Here is an 18,288-nt window from a genome sequence, read left to right on the forward strand (position 1 = left end):
CAACAACTACCTTATACACACAAGTGTAAAGGAATGAATAAGAATATGTGCGTAAAAATATATGGATGAGCGATGGCCGAAAGGCATAGGCAAGATGCAGTAGATGGTATAGAGTACAGTATATACATTTGAGATGAGTAATGTAGGGTATGTAAACATTATATAAAGCGGCATTGTTTAAAGTGGCTAGTGATACATTTATTACATCCAATTTTTATTATTGAAGTGGCTAGAGATGAGTCAGTATGTTGACAGCAGCCAATCAATGTTAGTGATGGCTGTTTAACAGTCTGATGGCCTTGAGATAGAAGCTGTTTTTCAGTCTCTCGGTCCACGATTTGATGCACCTTTACTGACCTCGCCTTCTGGATGATAGCGGGGTGAACAGGCAGTTGCTCGGGTGGTTGTTGTCCTTGATGATCTTTTTGGCCTTCCTGTGACTGGTGTAGGTGTCCTGGAGGGCAGGGAAGGCTCTACCCTCTGGAGAGCCTTACGGTTGTGGGCGGAGCAGTTACCATACCAGGCGGTGATACAGCCTGATAGGATGCTCTCGATTGTGCATCTGTAAAAGTTTGTGAGTGTTTTTGGTGACAAGCCACATTTCTTCAGCCTCCTAAGGTTAAAGAGGCACTGCTGCGCCTTCTTCACCACGTCGTCTGTGTGGGTGGACCATTTCAGTTTGTCCGTGATGTGTACGCCTAGGAACTTAAAACTTTCCACCTTCTCCACTACTGTCCCATCGATGTGGATAGGTGGCTGCTCCCTCTGCTGTTTCCTGAAATCCACGATCATCTACTTTGTTTTGTTGACATTGTGTGAGGTTATTTTCCTGACATCACACTCCGTGGGCCCTCACCTCCTCCCTGTAGGCCGTCTCGTCGTTGTTGGTAATCAAGCCTACCACTGTAGTGTCGTCTGCAAACTTGATGATTGAGTTGGAGGCGTGCATGGCCATGCAGTCATGGGTGAACAGGGAGTACAGAAGAGGGCTGAGAACACACCCTTGTGGAGCCCCAGTGTTGAGGATCAGTGGGGTGGAGATGTTGTTTCCTACACTCACCACCTGGGGGAGGCCTGTCAGGACGTCCAGGACCCAGTTGCACAGGGCGGGATCGAGACCCAGGGTCTCGAGCTTAATGACGAGTTTGGAGAGTACTGTGGTGTTAAATGCTGAGCTGTAATCGATGAACATAATTTTTACATAGGTATTCCTCTTGTCCAGATTGGTTAGGGCAGTGTGCAGTGTGATTGCGATGGTGTCGTCTGTGGACTATGGGGGCGGTAAGCAAATTGGAGTGGGTCTAGGGTGTCAGGTAGGGTGGAGGTGATGTGGTCCTTGATTAGTCTCTCAAAGCACTTCATGATGAAGGAAGTGAGTGCTACGGGGCGATAGTCATTTAGCTCAGTTACCTTAGCTTTCTTGGGAACAGGAACAATGGTTGCCGTCTTGAAGCATGTGGGAACAGCAGACTGGGATAAGGATTGATTGAATATGTCCGTCTGGGCCGGCAGCCTTGCGAGGGTTAACCCGTTTAAATGTTTTACTCACGTTGGCTGCAGTGAGGGAGAGCCCACAGGTTTTGGTAGTGGGCCGTGTCGGTGGCACTGTATTGTCCTCAAAGCGAGCAAAGAAGTTGTTTAGTTTGTCTGGGAGCAAGATATCGTGACGGGGCTGGTTTTCGTTTTGTAGTCCGTCATTGACTGTAGACCCTGCCACATAGCTCTCGTGTCTGAGCCGTTGAATTGCGACTCTACTTTGTCTCTATACTGATGCTTAGCTTGTTTGATTGCCTTGCGGAGGGAATAGCTACACTGTTTGTATTCGGTCACGTTTCCGGTCGCCTTGCCCTGATTAAAAGCAGTGGTTTGCGCTTTCAGTTTTGCGCGATTGCTACCATCAATCCACAGTTTCTGGTTGGGGAAGGTTTTAATAGTCGCTGTGGGTACAACATCACCGATGCACTTGCTAATAAACTTGCTCACCGAATCAGCATATTCATCAATGTTATTGTCCGACGCTATGTGGAACATATCCCAGTCCACGTGATCGAAGCAATCTTGAAGCGTGGAATCCGATTGGTCGGACCAGCGTTGAACAGACCTAAGCACGGGTGTTTCCTGTTTTAGTTTCTGTTTAAAAGCTGGGAGCAACAAAATGGAGTCGTGGTCAGATTTTCTGAAAGGAGGGCGGGGGGAGCGCTTTGTATGCTTCGCTGAAGTTAGAACAACAATGTTCCAGGGTTTTTCCAGCCCGGGTCGCGCATTCGATATGCTGATAAAATTTAGGGAGCCTTGTTTTCAGATTATCCTTGTTAAAATCCCCAGCTACAATAAATGCAGCCTCGGGATATGGATAGAACCGTTTTCAATCACAGAGGAAAACAAGGTCATAATTTACATTTCTGAAGATTTACCTTAACTTTTGAATTGCTAAACATGATGACATTATAAAGGTAACTTCTGATCGTTACATACATAAGAAAGAGTAGTATTTTACCGGGAGACGCACAACAATAGGTTTTGGCGCCAAACCAACACTCCATACTCAAGCTCCTTATATATGTTTCTCTTCTTTTACAGGTGACCAGCAACATCCAAGTGGACATCTCAAACCACATTAGTATCAATAAATAAATATGCTTCTCGTCAACTGTAAATCATCATCAGTGTCTGGTTATTCGTATAGGCATGTCTTTAGATTATGTTACGGAGGACATACAGGATAATCGTCACATCCACACACTCCTGCCACCCAATCCACCCAAGACTGTTCTTTCTGCTACTGCATGGCAAGCGGTGCCAGTGCACCAAGTCTGGAACCAACAGGACACTGAACAGCTTCTACCCCAAACATACGACTGCTAAATAGTTAATCATATGGCTACCCGGACTACCTGCATTTGCACTAATTCTCTTGCACAGACTCTACCCACACACTCACACTATCACACCACTCACACTGACACACACATACACTACATATGCCCACACACATAATCTGCACACTCATGCATACTGACGCAACACACACTCACTCACACTTTCACACATACGCTGCTGCTACTGTCTTATCTCTCCTGTTGCCTAGTCACTTTGCCCATACCTACACTACCATTCAAAGGTTTGGGTCACTTAGAAATGTCCTTGTTTTTGAAAGAAAAGCATATTTTGTTGTCCATTAAAATAACATCAAACTGATCAGAATATATAGTGTAGACATTGTTAATGTTGTAAATGACTATTGTAGCAGGAAACGGCTGATTTTTTAATGGAATATTTTCATAGGTGTACAGAGGCCCATTATCAGCAACCATCACTCCTGTGTTCCAATGGCATGTTGTGTTAGCTAATCCAAGTTTATAATTTTAAAAGGCTAATTGAGCATTAGAAAACCCTTTTGCAATTATGTTAGCACAGCTGAAAACTGTTTTACTGATTAAAGAAGCAATAAAACTGTCCTTCTTTAGACTTGTTGAGTACCTGGAGCATCAGCATTTGTGGGTTTGATTACAGGCTCAAAATGGCCAGGAACAAAGAACTTTCTACTGAAACTCATCAGTCTATTCTTGTTCTGAGAAATGAAGGCTATTCCATGCGAGCAATTGCCAAGAAACTGAAGATCTCGTACAACTCTGTGCACTACTCCCTTCACAGAACAGTGCAAACTGGCCCTAACCAGAATAAAAAGAGGAGTGGGAGGCCCCGGTGCACAACTGAGCAAAAGGACAAGTACATTAGAGTGTCTAGTCTGACAAAAAGATGCCTCACAAGTCCTCACCTGGCAGATTCATTAAGTAGTACCCGCCAAACACCAGTCTCAACGTCAACAGTGAAGAGGCGACTCTGGGATGCTGGCCTTCTACCTCAATTACCTTGTACCCCTGCACGTCACATCAACTCAGTACTGGTACTGCCTGCATATAGCCATGTTATTTTTACTCATTATTGTTATTTACAATGTATTTATTCCTCATGTCAATATTTATTTATTTTTCAATGTTCTATCTTTAACTCTACATTGTTGGAAAAGGATCCGCAAGTCAGTTGAAAACAAATTCGTATTTACAATGACGGCCTATCCCGGCCAAACCCAGACGATGCTGGGCCAATTGTGTGCCGCCCTTTGGGACTCCCAATCACAGCCAGATGTGATGCAGCCTGGATTCAAACCAAGGACTGCAGTGATGTCTCCTGCACTGGGATGCAGTGCCTTAGACCGCTGCGCCACTCAGGAGCCCAATGAAGTTTATGAAGCATGTGACAAATAAAAATGTATTTGATTTGATCTTGTCAGTGTCTGTGATATGTACACTCAGCTCACACCTCTTTTTCTTACTGTAGTTTCTATATTCCAGTACATCTTGTTCCTCTGAATATCCCTGAACTCAGACTCTGTTTCCTTCATCTCACATGCTAGCAAGGAAACACGTAAAATATGCAAACACTCAATGAAGCACCTAGGGGCTCTCGCTCATTAACATCCTTGGTTCCTGAGCCGAATGGACAGATGTTCCTGATCTGCTTGCCAAGCCACAAATCCTTTCTAACAGACTTAAGTATAGCACCACAAAACATACTTCTTAGAAATAAATACTCTGTATAGTATTTGAGGCACCGTTTTGGAGGACAGCACTCGGCTACCTACAGACCCAACTACACCTACTGCACTCATAGATTAACTCTTGCTCTCTCTTTCTTTCTCTACACACAGACACCCACACACCCACCTACACACTCCCAAACATGTTCCAGTGACCATCCGCTCTGATGTCACTTTGATTATGCAGCTGTAGAGATGGGTGTTCCTGCAGCTCCTCAGCCAACGCTTGGGGTGGGACTCACCATGTCCATCTGCTCATTGCCTGCAGTGTGAAACATACAACACACACACACACACACACACACACTAAAATAATAGAATTAACTCATTAGCGATTCTTCAGCGTATGAGTGTACAGTATGTAATTCAAGGTCACACCCAAACCCTGCCCCCGCTCCTCTAGCTTCCCAATGCTGTATATTTTACCTACACCTAATCCCTAACAGCTCACACCTCACTCAGAATACTGTATACGGCCATTAACCAGAGTGTGTCCTACTTCTCTCTAGTCCTCTGAAAGGGATTGTGTTTTTTATGTGGAGCAGAAAATATACCTGCTTGTGATGTCTCTATTTCCTTTTCTGTTCCTTCCTCTTTTAGGGGCCTGTTTGCGAGCCATTACACTGAGACACATTATCTGGACGATGGCAGTGCAGTCACTGGTGCTCACAACTTTACGGTAGGCTGGAGGTTGAGTGTTTCTAACATTCATGTTTGACTGAACATTGTGTGCTGCTGACTTTAAAGGATGGACCTTTTAAAGATGTAATGTAAAGGGATGATTCAAATGGCCCTCCGGTAATGTTGAGGACACATATCTGAATTATAGACATGGCGTTGGCATCCAAAAGATCAAATGTTATCATCCAGTAAATGGAGAATGACTAACTTAGTTTTCAGTGGGGAATATCTGTACAGTTATTGACATACAGCCATATTTACATGTAGACCTAACAATTGGTGAATTGATACATGGTTAGGTACCTTAAGGGGAGACAGGTATAATATATGTACATTATTGCACATAGCTACGTGCTTTTAAGTCCTCCAGGACCAGAACATGCTACATTTCAATGGCTGTCAAGGTCATTTGGCTTCGTTCGCTTACAGTTTGATTTACAGTAGTTAGCCACTGTAAGTATGCAGATGCTATTGCCAGGTCTCACATCTTAGTCAACTGAACTTTTGCTACTCTTCCTTAAAGTAATTAGCTCAACTGTTGACGGGTTGACAAAAGGTCAGCACAGCAGCTTTTCTAGGCCAGCCTTCAGGTAGAACGTGTTGAAGCCTTCTGGGATAACCAAGCCAACCAAGCCTCATTAGTGATTTTCAAAAGCCTTTCGCTTAGTTAGCAGGCTTGTTCCCGCTTCACAGTTGGAGTGAGATTGAAAATATGACTTAATTGAGCAGAGGTGAGGACAGCTTGACAGGTGCTTGGCAGTTGGAAAGGGAAATGCTTTGTGATTTGGCACTGATTGACAATATAATTTCCTCTAAGCTCAACTGTACGAATACCCATTGTTGCATTCTAAATAGTAGGTTGAATGGGTATGCAAAAATGTAAAGTTTTATATTATGTGACATTTCTCAAATTGACTATGCTTTAAATGCCATGACATCGGACCCTTTTTAGACTTTTCAGATGTTTGACCTATGAAAAACCAACTGTCAAAAAACACTTATTTTGAAAGTAGATTACCTTGTATTTGCCTGCTATTTTCGTTTTAAAAGGTCACTATCCAAAACACAACTGAAAGTATTTATGGACATTATAAAACCATAAATTGGTACGCACTCAAAAAATGAATCACAGTGTCCTAAAGAAAGATGAAGAAGCTAAGGTAAACCTAGCGTTTCCCAATATATGTCTATGGCACCGTTCATGTTTAATGTAATGGAAGTGAAGTGAAGGCCATTAAGCCTAGCTGGTGACTCAGCAATGTATATTATATATTCATAGTAATGCTTTTTCAAATAGTTTCACATAAAGAGTCTCCTTCCTTTCCTTTCAGAGGAGTAAGGGAGTCTCTTTTGGAGTCAAGTCAGCACAGCTGAAGTGATTGTGTAAAAGTATGAACTGTGGCTATGGAAAATGCCAGCCTCAAGTATTTCCTCACAGTTCAGTATTGACATTCTGTATTTTTCAAACAGACTTTTGGCTAACAAATCAGTTGGTCTTGGAGGGATTAGTGTAGACTTGAAAGAAGCCTGTCAGCCATAATACAGAGGTTTGTTTTCACTCCAAACCAGACAGTTCCTCCTCATCATACTGTCTCAGACAGACAGTAGCTACATTATGTCTCTGTACACTTAGATGGCTTCCTTTCCACTTCTCCTTTCCATGGTTGACCATGGGTGAAACAAAAGATAAGTATACGCTAAATCCATTTGAAATCGATCACTTTTTGACAGCATCCATTTTGATTTAAACATTCCATACATGTTTGCCCATGGAAGAAGTGGTCAGAAAGTGACATTTTGCACCTAAATGACAAAACATTCATGAGATAAAGGTGTTCAAAGTTGACCCATTTTACATACCCTACCATTCCATGAGACATCCATGTCTTCTTCACTGGAAAAGATAAACGGTTGAGTTTAATATAATTTAAAAGCTTCCAAACTGGTTAGTCAAACTATTTGATCATTTCAACAACAATTCTTTGGGGAGGAAAATGTTGCCATTTTCTTACCTTTAACCTTAAAAAAAACTCTTAAACGTGTAAACTCAGATTTAGCTTTCACCCTATTTTACATCATCTGAGGTTTTTGTGTTGTGCCTGCCATCGGTTGAGACAACATGCTCTTGAATACAGGGTGGGTGTCATTTCAATCATATAAATATAATTCATAGAATGGACTTATCCCTTCAGGCCATTGCAATTTAGCTGGTACACCTTTGACATTTAAATTGAATTGACATTTGAACTTTTAATTATTACCACAAAGATGGCTGCCGGTTCACACACCGGTGAATGTTAACTTCAGTGGTCATGTCTATTCTATAAAATATATATATATATCAAATCAAATCAAATCAAATTTTATTTGTCACATACACATGGTTAGCAGATGTTAATGCGAGTGTAGCGAAATGCTTGTGCTTCTAGTTCCGACAATGCAGTAATAACAAGTAATCTAACTAACAATTCCAAAACTACTGTCTTGTACACAGTGTAAGGGGATAAAGAATATGTACATAAGGATATATGAATGAGTGATGGTACAGAGCAGCATAGGCAAGATACAGTAGATGGTATCGAGTACAGTATGTACAAATGAGATGAGTATGTAAACAAAGTGGCATAGTTTAAAGTGGCTAGTGATACATGTATTACATAAGGATACAGTCGATGATATAGAGTACAGTATATACGTATGCATATGAGATGAATAATGTGGGGTAAGTAACATTATATAAGGTAGCATTGTTTAAAGTGGCTAGTGATATATTTACATAATTTCCCATCAATTCCCATTATTAAAGTGGCTGGAGTTGAGTCAGTGTCAGTGTGTTGGCAGCAGCCACTCAGTGTTAGTGGTGGCTGTTTAACAGTCTGATGGCCTTGAGATAGAAGCTGTTTTTCAGTCTCTCGGTCCCAGCTTTGATGCACCTGTACTGACCTCGCCTTCATGTAATGCTTTGTAGGTTAGCAGTAAAACCTTGAAATCAGACCTTGCCTTAACAGGAAGCCAGTGTGGGGAGGCTAGCACTGGAGTGATATGATCACATTTTTTGGCTTCTAGTCAGGATTCTAGCAGCCGTATTTAGCACTAACTGAAGTTCATTTAGTGCTTTATCCGGGTAGCCGGAAAGTAGAGCATTGCCGTAATCTAACCTAGAAGTAACAAAAGCATGGATTCATTTTTCTGCATCCTTTTTGGACAGAAAGTTTCTGATTTTTGCAATGTTACATAGATGGAAAAAAGCTGTCCTTGAAACAGTCTTGATATGTTCGTCAAAAGAGAGATCAGGGTCCAGAGTAACGCCGAGGTCCTTCACAGTTTTATTTGAGACGACTGTACAACCATCAAGATTAATTGTCAGATTCAACAGAAGATCTCTTTGTTTCTTGGGACCTAGAACAAGCATCTCTGTTTTGTCTGAGTTTAGAAGTTGAAAGTTTGCAGTCATCCACTTCCTTATGTCTGAAACACAGGCTTCTAGCGAGGGCAATTTTGGGGCTTCACCATGTTTCATTGAAATGTACAGCTGTGTGTCATCCGCATAGCAGTGAAAGTTAACATTATGTTTTCGAATGACATCCCCAAGAGGTAAAATATATAGTGAAAACAATAGTGGTCCTAAAACGGAGCATTGAGGAACACTGAAATGTACAGTTGATTTGTCAGAGGACAAACCATTCACAGAGACAAACTGATATCTTTCCGACAGATCGAAACAAGGCCAGAACTTGTCCATGTAGACCAATTTGGGTTTCCAATCTCTCCAAAGGAATGTGGTGATCGATGGTATCAAAAGCAGCACTAAGGTCTAGGAGCACGAGGACAGATGCAGAGCCTCAGTCTGACGCCATTAAAAGGTAATTTACGACCTTCACAAGTGCAGTCTCAGTGCTATGATGGGGTCTAAAACCAGACTGAAGCATTTCGTATACATTGTTTGTCTTCAGGAAGGCAGTGAGTTGCTGCGCAACAGCTTTTTCAAAAATTTTAGAGAGGAATGGAAGATTCCGATAGGCCGATAGTTGTTTATATTTTCTGGGTCAAGGTTTGGCTTTTTCAAGAGAGGCTTTATTACTGCCACTTTTAGTGAGTTTGGTACACATCCGGTGGATAGGGAGGTGTTTATTATGTTCAACATAGGAGGGCCAAGCACAGGAAGCAGCTCTTTCAGTAGTTTAGTTTGGAATAGGGTCCAGTATGCAGCTTGAAGGTTTAGAGGTCATGATTATTTTCATCATTGTGTCAAGAGATATAGTACTAAAACACTTGAGTGTCTCCCTTGAACCTAGGTCCTGGCAGAGTTGTGCAGACTCAGGACAACTGAGCTATGGAGGAATACGCAGATTTAAAGAGGAGTCCGTTTTGCTTTCTAATGATCATGATCTTTTCCTCAAAGAAGTTCATGAATTTAGGGCCTCCCAGGTGACCAAGGTCGCCAGGTGCACGGTGTTTCCTCTGACACATTGTTGCGGCTGGCTTCTGGGTTGATTGCGCGCTGTGTTAAGAAGCAGTGCGGCTTGGTTGGGTTGTGTTTCGGAGGACGCATGACTTTCGACCTTTGTCTCTCCCGAGCCCGTACGGAGTTGTAGCAATGAGACAAGATAGTAGCAACTAATAAAAAGTTCATGAATTTATTACTGCAGAAGTGAAAGGCATCCTCTCTTTGGCAATTCTGCTTTTTAGTTAGCTTTGCGACAGTATCAAAAATAAATGTTGGATTGTTCTTATTTTCCTCAATTAAATTGGAAAAATAGGATGATCGAGCAGCAGTGAGGACTCTTCTATACTGCACGAGAGTATTGTCTTTCCAAGCTAGTCAGAAGACTTTCAGTTTGGTGTGGCGCCATTTCCGTTCCAATTTTCTGGAAACTTGCTTCAGAGCTCGGGTATTTTCTGAAAACCAGGGAGCTAGTTTCTTATGACAAATGTTTTTAGTTTTTCGGCGTGCAACTGCATCTAGGGTATTGCGCAAGGTTAAGACGAGATCCTCAGTTAGGTGGTTAACTGATTTTTGTCCTCTGTCGTCCTTGGGTAGGCAGAGGGAGTCTGGAAGGGCATCAAGGAATCTTTGGATTGTCTGAGAATTTATACCACGGCTTTTGATTCTCCTTAGTTGGGGTCTGAGCAGATTATTTGTTGCGATTGCAAATGTAATACAATGGTGGTCCGATAGTCCAGGATTATGAGGAAAAACATGAAGATCCACAACATTTAATCCATGGGACAAGACTAGGTCCAGAATATGACTGTGACAGTGAGTAGGTCCAGAGACATGTTGGACAAAACCCACTGAGTTGATGATGGCTCCGAAAGCCTTTTGGAGTGGGTCTGTGGACTTTTTCATGTAAATATTAAAATCTGCAAAAATTAGAATATTATCTGCTATGACTACAAGGTCCAATAGGAATTCAGGGAACTCAGTGAGGAATGCTGTATACAGCCCAGGAGGCCTGTAAACAGTAGCTATAAAAAGTGATTGAGTAGGCTGCATAGATTTCATTACTAGAAGTTCAAAAGACGAAAACGTCTGGGTTTTTTTGTAAATTGAAATTTGCTATCGTAAATGTTAGCAACACCTCCACCTTTGCGGGATGCACGGGGGATATAACCAGGAGGTGAGGCCTCATTTAACACAGTAAATTCATCAGGCTTAAGCCATGTTTCAGTCAGGCCAATCACATCAAGATTATGATCAGTGATTAGTTCATTGACTATAACTGACTATAACCAGCGATTGAGTTGTGAGACTTTACTGTAGAGCTCATCACTCCCCCTAACGGGGAGGGGGCCAGAGACAATTACTCGATGCAGACACATCTTTCTAGCTGATTTACACGCTGAAGCTATGTTGCGCTAGGTGACCTCTGACTGTTTCATGCTAACATTGTTGGTGCCTACATGGATAACACTTGCCAGTTTTATCTTTAGCCAGCACCATCTTCAGATTAGCCTTAACGTCGGTATCCCTGCCCCCTGGTAAACAGTGTATGATCGCTGGATGATTTGTTTTAAGTCTAATACTGCGGGTAATGGAGGTGCCAATGACTAGGGTTTTTAATTTGTCAGAGCTAATGGTGGGAAGCTTTGGCGTCTCCGTAACAGGAGGAGTAGAGGCCAGAGAAGGCTCTGCCTCAGACTCGCTGCTTAATGGAGAAAACCGGTTGAAAGTTTCTGTCAGCTGAAAGAGCGACACCGGTTGAGCATTCCTACAGCATTTCCCTCCAGAAGCCATGAGAAAGTTGTCCGGCTGCGGGGACTGTGCGAGGGGATTTGTACTAACGTTAGTATCTGTACTTACTGGTGGCACAGACGCTGTTTCATCCTTTCCTACACTGAAATTACCCTTGCCTAACGATTGCGTCTGAAGCTGGGCTTGCAGCTCAGCTATCCTCGTCGTAAGACGATCGTTCCCCTGTATATTATGAGTACAGCGACTGCAATTAGGAGGCATCATGTTAATGTTACTACTTAGCTTCAGCTGGTGGAGGTCCTGTAGAACCATGTCCAGATAAAGCGTTCGGAGTGAAAAAGTTGAATGAAAAAAAGTTGAGTGAGGGAAAAACTAAAAATATAAACGGCAATTAAAAAGTAAAAACCGTAAAGTTGTCAAGTAGCAAAGTAAGGTTGGCTACAAAACGCACAGCAACACGTAAACAAGTCTACAAGTTGTGACCGGTTCCATTTCAATGCAGCCGATGACCTAATTTAAATTGAATTACATAATGTCTTAGACATATAGATGAAGAATGTATTCTCTTAAGGATACTCTGCCAAGTTTAGTCTGAAAGTTGTCCCCTAAATCCTCTTTCCATTGGTTCTTAAGAGAGTTCAGGGAATCCAGATTGTGCGAGTTTATACAAGGGTTCACTTTAAAACTATAATCTAGAATGGAGGTAGGTGGGCATTATGCTCTCAATCTCACACAAATTATCAAGGAACCTACCAGGTAGAACCCCAAATATGTAAACATGGGCGCCCTCATAGATATCATCCTGACCAACTTGCCCTCTAAGTACACCTCTGCTGTTTTCAACAAGGATCTCAGCGATCACTGCCTCATTGTCTGAGTCCGTTATGGGTCCGCAGTCAAACGACCACCCCTTATCACTGTCAAACGCTCCCTAAAACACTTCTGCGAGCAGGCCTTTCTAATCGACCTGGCCTGGGTATCCTGGAAGGATATTGACCTCCTCCCGTCAGGCATCCTCCCTGGTTGTTCTTCAGAAGTGCCTTCCTCACCATCTTAAATAAGCATGCCCCTTTCAAAAACAATTGAACTATGAACAGATATAGCCCTTGGTTCACTCCAGACTTGACTGCCCTTGACCAGCACAAAACCATGCGCACTGCACTAGCTTTGAATAGTCCCTGCGACATGCAACTTTTCAGGGAAGTCAGGAACCAAAATACACAGTCAGTTTGGAAAGCTTTTTCAAACAGCTTTTTCAAACAGAAATTTGCATCCTGTAGCACTAACTCCAAAAAGTTTTGGAACACTATAGAGCACCTCCTCCTAGCTGCCCACTGCACTCTTGCTTGGAAGCACTGTCACCACCGATAAATCCACGATAATCGAGAATTTCTATAACCAGTTCTCTACAGCTGGCCACGCTTTCCACCTGGCTACCCCAACCCCAGCAAACAGCTCTGCACCCCCCGCAGCTACTGGCCCAAGCATCCCCCCCCCCCCCTGCTTCTCCTTCACCCAAATCCAGACAGCTGATGTCCTGAAAGAGCTGCCATTGTCGCAGCCCCAATTACTAGTCTGTTCAACCTCTCTTTCGTATCGTCTGAGATTCCTAAAGATTGGAAAGCTGCCGCGATCATCCCCCTCTTCAAAGGGGGAGACACTCTAGGCCCAAACTGTTACAGACCTATATCCATCCTGCCCTGCCTTTCTAAAGTCTTCGAAAGCCAAGTGAACAAACAGATCATCGACCATCTCGAATCCCACCGTACCATCTCTGCTATGCAATCCGGTTTCCGAGCTGGTCACAAGTGCACCTCAGCCATGCTCGACCTGGCCAAGACTTTTGACTCTGTCAATCACCGTATTCTTATCAGCAGACTCAACAACCTTGGTTTCTGTAATGACTGCCTCGCCTGGTTCACTAACTACTTCTCAGATAGAGTTCAGTGTGTCAAATCGGAGGGCCTGTTTTCTGGACCTCTGGCAGTCTCTATGTGGGTGCCACAGGGTTCAATTCTCGGGACGACTCTTTTCTCTGTATATATCAATGATGTTGCTCTTGCAGCAGGTGATTCTTTGATCCACCTCTACACATACGACACCATTCTGTATACATCTGGCCCTTCGTTGGATACTGTGTTAATAAACTTCCAAACGATACAACACTCCTTCCATGGCCTCCAACTGCTCTTAAACGCTAGTAAAACTAAATGCATGCTCTTCAACTGATCGCTGCCCACACCTGCCCGCCCGCCTAGCATCACTACTCTGGACGGTTCTGACTTAGAATATGTGGACAACTATATATACCTAGGTGTCTGGCTAGACTGTAAAATCTCCTTTCAGACTCACATTAAGCATCTCAAATCCAAAGTTAAATCTAGAATCAAATTCATATTTCGCAACAAAGCCTCCTTCACTCATGCTGCCAAACATACCCTCGTAAAACTGACTATCCTGCCGAACCTTGACTTTGGGCGATGTCATTTATACAATAGCCTCCAACACTACTTGGATGCAGTCTATCACAGTGCCATCCGTTTTGTCACCAAAGCCCAATATACTACCCACCATTGCGACCTGTGTGCTCTCGTTGGCTGGTCCTCGCTACATATTCGTCGCCAAACCCACTGGCTCCAGGTCATCTATAAGTCTTTGCTTGGTATAGCTCTGCCTTATCTCAGCTCACTGGTCACCATAGCAACACCCACCCGTAGCACGCGCTCCAGCAAGTATATTTCACTGGCCATCCCCAAAGCCAAAGCCTTCTTTGGCTGCCTTTCCTTCCAGTTCTCTGCTGCCAATGACTGGAATGAATTGCAAAAATCCCTGAAGTTGGAGACATATATCTCCCTCACTAACTTCAAGCATCGGCTGTCAGAGCAGCTTACCGCTCGCTGCAACTGTACACAGCCCATCTGTAAATTGCCCATCCGCCCAACTACCTACCTCATCCCATATTTGTTTTTTAGTTTTTTTCTGCTCTTTTGCACACCCGTATTTATACCAGTATTTATACTTGCACATCCTCTTCTGCACATCTATCACTCCAGTGTTAATTGCTAAATTGTAATTACTTCGACACTGTGGCCTATTTATTGCCTTACTTCATTTGCACACACTGTATACAGATTTTCTATTGTGTTATTGACTCGTTTATCCCATGTGTAACTCTGTGTTGTTGTTTTTGTCGCACTGCTTGGCTTTATCTTGGCCAGGTCGCAGTTGTAATTGAGAACTTGTTCTCAACTGGCCTACCTGGTTAAATAAAGGTGAAATAAAATAAAGAATAAATGATGGGACGTGACTAGAGTATGAAGATACAAAGAAATGGGATCTAGGAATATTGAACTTTTGAACTAACTGCTCAAAAGATGCAAAATCGGTATCAATGTACATGTACGGTGAGGAGATCCCTTTTCCAGACTAGACATGAAACGGTGGTATAATAATGGAGAGAATGTATTGTTTGTTAATAATACTTCCAAATTGTTTGAGAGTATAAAATAGATAATCCAACTCCGCCCAATTGATAACAATATCTCTGGAGTGTCAGATGAAGAGGGAATAAAAAGCATATTATAAAGACTACTGATGTTGAAAAAAGAATAACAATTTTTAATGAAACCAGTTTGATCTGTCGAGATAATGGAGGGAAACTCTGACTCAAAATCGCAGGCAATCATCTTAGAAAGTATCTCTACATTACGATTCAGTAAAAACAATGGGCCTATATGAACCACACTCAACAGTGTTTTCTTCCTTTTTCAGAATAAGTGAAATTGTTGAGGGTAAAGAGTTTGAGGAGAATGATTACTCAAATTTGGAAAGCAAGAGAGGAGAGAGTTGATCTGAGATTTTGGGGGGGAATTTGCTCTGAAATCCGTCAGGTCCAGGGGATTTACCACACTGCATAGATTTAATTGCCAACACAATCTCTTCTACGGAGAGCTGTTCTTCTAAATCAGCAGCTATCTCAGGTTGAACTGTAGGAATATCTAAGTTCTCAAAAAAGGTGTTAAATAAGGTAGCATTACCAGCAGATTCCAAAGTGTATAATTGTGAGTAAAAGTTATGAAAGCATGAATTGACCTCTAAATGATCAATACATGTGTTACCCAGCTCGTCAGTTATCTCAGCTATGGTTTGATTTGCGGTTCTCTGACGCAGCTGGTGTGCTTGCATTTTCCCTGATTTCTCTCCATGTTTATCATTTTTGTATCGAGATTTACTAATTAGATTTTGAGCTTGTCGAGTTGAAAGAAAATCAAATTCTGAAGTGTCAAACATTGTTTTAGTAAAGAGTGTGAATATGCCATATCCAAATCCAAGATTTTGTTTGTAAGTTCCCCTAGGTGTGGAATGTTGCACTTCGTTAATCTTGCGATGTACGTAATAATTTGGCCCCTTAGATTGGGAATCAATGAAGGCCTTACTGCTGTAGGGGTTAGATTAGTCCAGGGGTTAGATTAAGATCAAGAAATAGTTCAATTTGAGATGTTATAAAAGCAACAGAGGTTTCTTCTGATAGCAGTAGTGATTTAAGCCGCCAGGGGCAATAATTAGGTTGTGTATTTGGTATAAGTAGTTTCATAGTGAGCGGAGAATGATCCGAAATGATTAAAGCTTGGTAATCACACTCGCGATAAGTGGCAGAAATCTATTGTCTAGGAAAAAGTACTCTATACGTGAGAAGGTCTTATGAATTGGTGAGAAAAAGATTACTTCCTAGCTGTGGGATTGTGGAAACACAACACATCAAATATGCCATATGTCTTAAGAAATAGCTGAATTGTAGATACGGTCTTTGATGAAGATGATACCTTAGGAGAGCTATGATCCAGATTGGGCTGCAGTACACAATTCATATCACTACCTAGTATTAGGTGGTGTGTGTCCATATTTGGTAATCGAGAAAATACATTTGTGAAGAATGAACTGTTATCCCAATTTGGTGCATAAATGTTAGCCAAGATAACAGGTGTGATATACAGTCTTCCTACTGCTATAATGAAACAGCCTGCTGAGTCTGCCTCTGCACTTGACATTGCGAACGGTATGTTTTTATTAATTAAAATGGCTGCTCCTCTAGTTTTAAACGAGAGTGGTCGAAAGTGCAGAGATGTGTCTCCTGAAGAAAGGCCATATCTACTTTAAGGTGATTTAAATGAGAAAGAAACCTTTTACATTTCACTGGGTGTTTTAAAGATTTATCATTCCAGCTAGCAAAAATGACCGAGCAACCAGATGTCCCTCTCATGACATTAGGCTTAGCCATGTAAAGTCAGGTGGGAAAAGGATAGATGCCAGATTACAATAACAACTAATCCATTACATTTTTTCCAAAAATAGCAAAGAAAAACCCAACATTTGAAGAAGAATTAAAAAACATAAAAAACAATACTCTGAAGTCTGGTATAGAAAAGTAAATCCACCCTGGTCACCTTGGTCACCTAATAGAACAAGGTAATCGCTAATCCACACGCAAAGATATACACACATGATGTGCTTGTAGTGGGGAATACTAAACCTATTGAGAAGAGAGCCCTGCTGAAATAATGAAGGATTTAGAAGAAGTTGCGCATAATAAATAAATAAGAATGACTTATTTACAACCCAAAACTAGGCTGTTTTAAAAGAAAGTATAAAACATTTTATAAATGACATCTTACAGCAAATAGACATGAGCAGCTTCATGGTAATAAAATGTTAAAACAAAAGGCCATTTGACTCACCAGAACTAAGGCACTAACATTACCTAATAATAACAATATCAACTGATACCACTGGCAACGCTATACAGTATCTACAAAAGAGAGACTGAGTCTGCAGTGGTAGAAACATTCATCCATTACCCTAATCGCCAAATAGGTAAACATTCAGTAATTTGCTTCATCTGACCTTGGTAGAATATTCGTCTTTACAAAGACCATCGCCTTATAGGGTCTTTGAACTCTTTCTCTGTGCTGTTGTATGTTATACGGAGCCGGGCAGGAAAAGGGAAAAGCTACACCATACCTAACGTTGGTCTGTTCACAGAGCAGACTCTTGACATTGTTGAAGCGGCACGGTCACAAGCAACGCTGGGGGCATAGTCTGAGAAGATAGAGATGGATGCTCCGTTGCATCAAAGTGGGCCTAATTCTCTGGCACGCCAAAGAATATCAATACAATCCTGATAGTAGTGTAGTTTAGCCACAATGACGCAAGGTTTTCCGCCAGGCTTTCTTGCTTGAGAGCCCCGATGTGAGCAGTCTACAAGGATGTATTTATCCAATTTGAGGGCTTCCTTCAATAACTTTGAGACCGATGAAGTAGAACTTGAGCCCTGGTCCTCAGCTACCCCCATGATCCTGAAATTGGATCTTCGCATATAACCTTGTAGATGTATGAATTGTTCCTTAAGGCTAGCCACATCAGTTTCGAACTTCTTATCGAGTTTGTAGCGTAGTCGTGTCGTCTGAGCATGTTGACAAGCCTTGTTCCATGTCGGAGACAGTTTTCTTAACTTAACTTAACTGTTCAGTACGAACCATTGCTGTATGCTTTGTGAGCTCATTCTTGACTGCTTGTAATATCGACTTAATAAAATGAAAGTCCTCCCTGAGCGCCTCCTTGAGTTCCGACTTGAGTATAGATGGAGAAGCAAGAATCTCGGCCTTCAAATCCATTTGTTGAAGCACACAAGCTCCTCGTCTTGGGCCTAGTGTTTTCTCGTTCGTCAATGACTCCGATGAAACATAAACTTTTGCAGGTTATGCGGCATTTACACATTAAAACACAAATAAAAGTTGAACAGAGTAAAGCAAGT

At 42.1% G+C, this 18,288-nt stretch overlaps 1 protein-coding gene across 1 annotated transcript in view; it reads left to right on the forward strand.

Annotated features, from left to right (window-relative positions):
- Positions 1–18,288, forward strand: part of LOC139417420 (disintegrin and metalloproteinase domain-containing protein 12-like) — a 150,773-nt gene that overhangs the window by 80,921 nt on the left and 51,564 nt on the right. Inside the window, exon 4 of the mRNA XM_071166701.1 lies at positions 5,201–5,279. Coding sequence (XP_071022802.1) covers positions 5,201–5,279 — 79 coding nt within the window. The remainder of the gene's footprint in view (positions 1–5,200; positions 5,280–18,288) is intronic.

Source organism: Oncorhynchus clarkii, chromosome 1 (assembly GCF_045791955.1).
Source record: "Oncorhynchus clarkii lewisi isolate Uvic-CL-2024 chromosome 1, UVic_Ocla_1.0, whole genome shotgun sequence".
Lineage (NCBI taxonomy): Eukaryota > Metazoa > Chordata > Actinopteri > Salmoniformes > Salmonidae > Oncorhynchus > Oncorhynchus clarkii.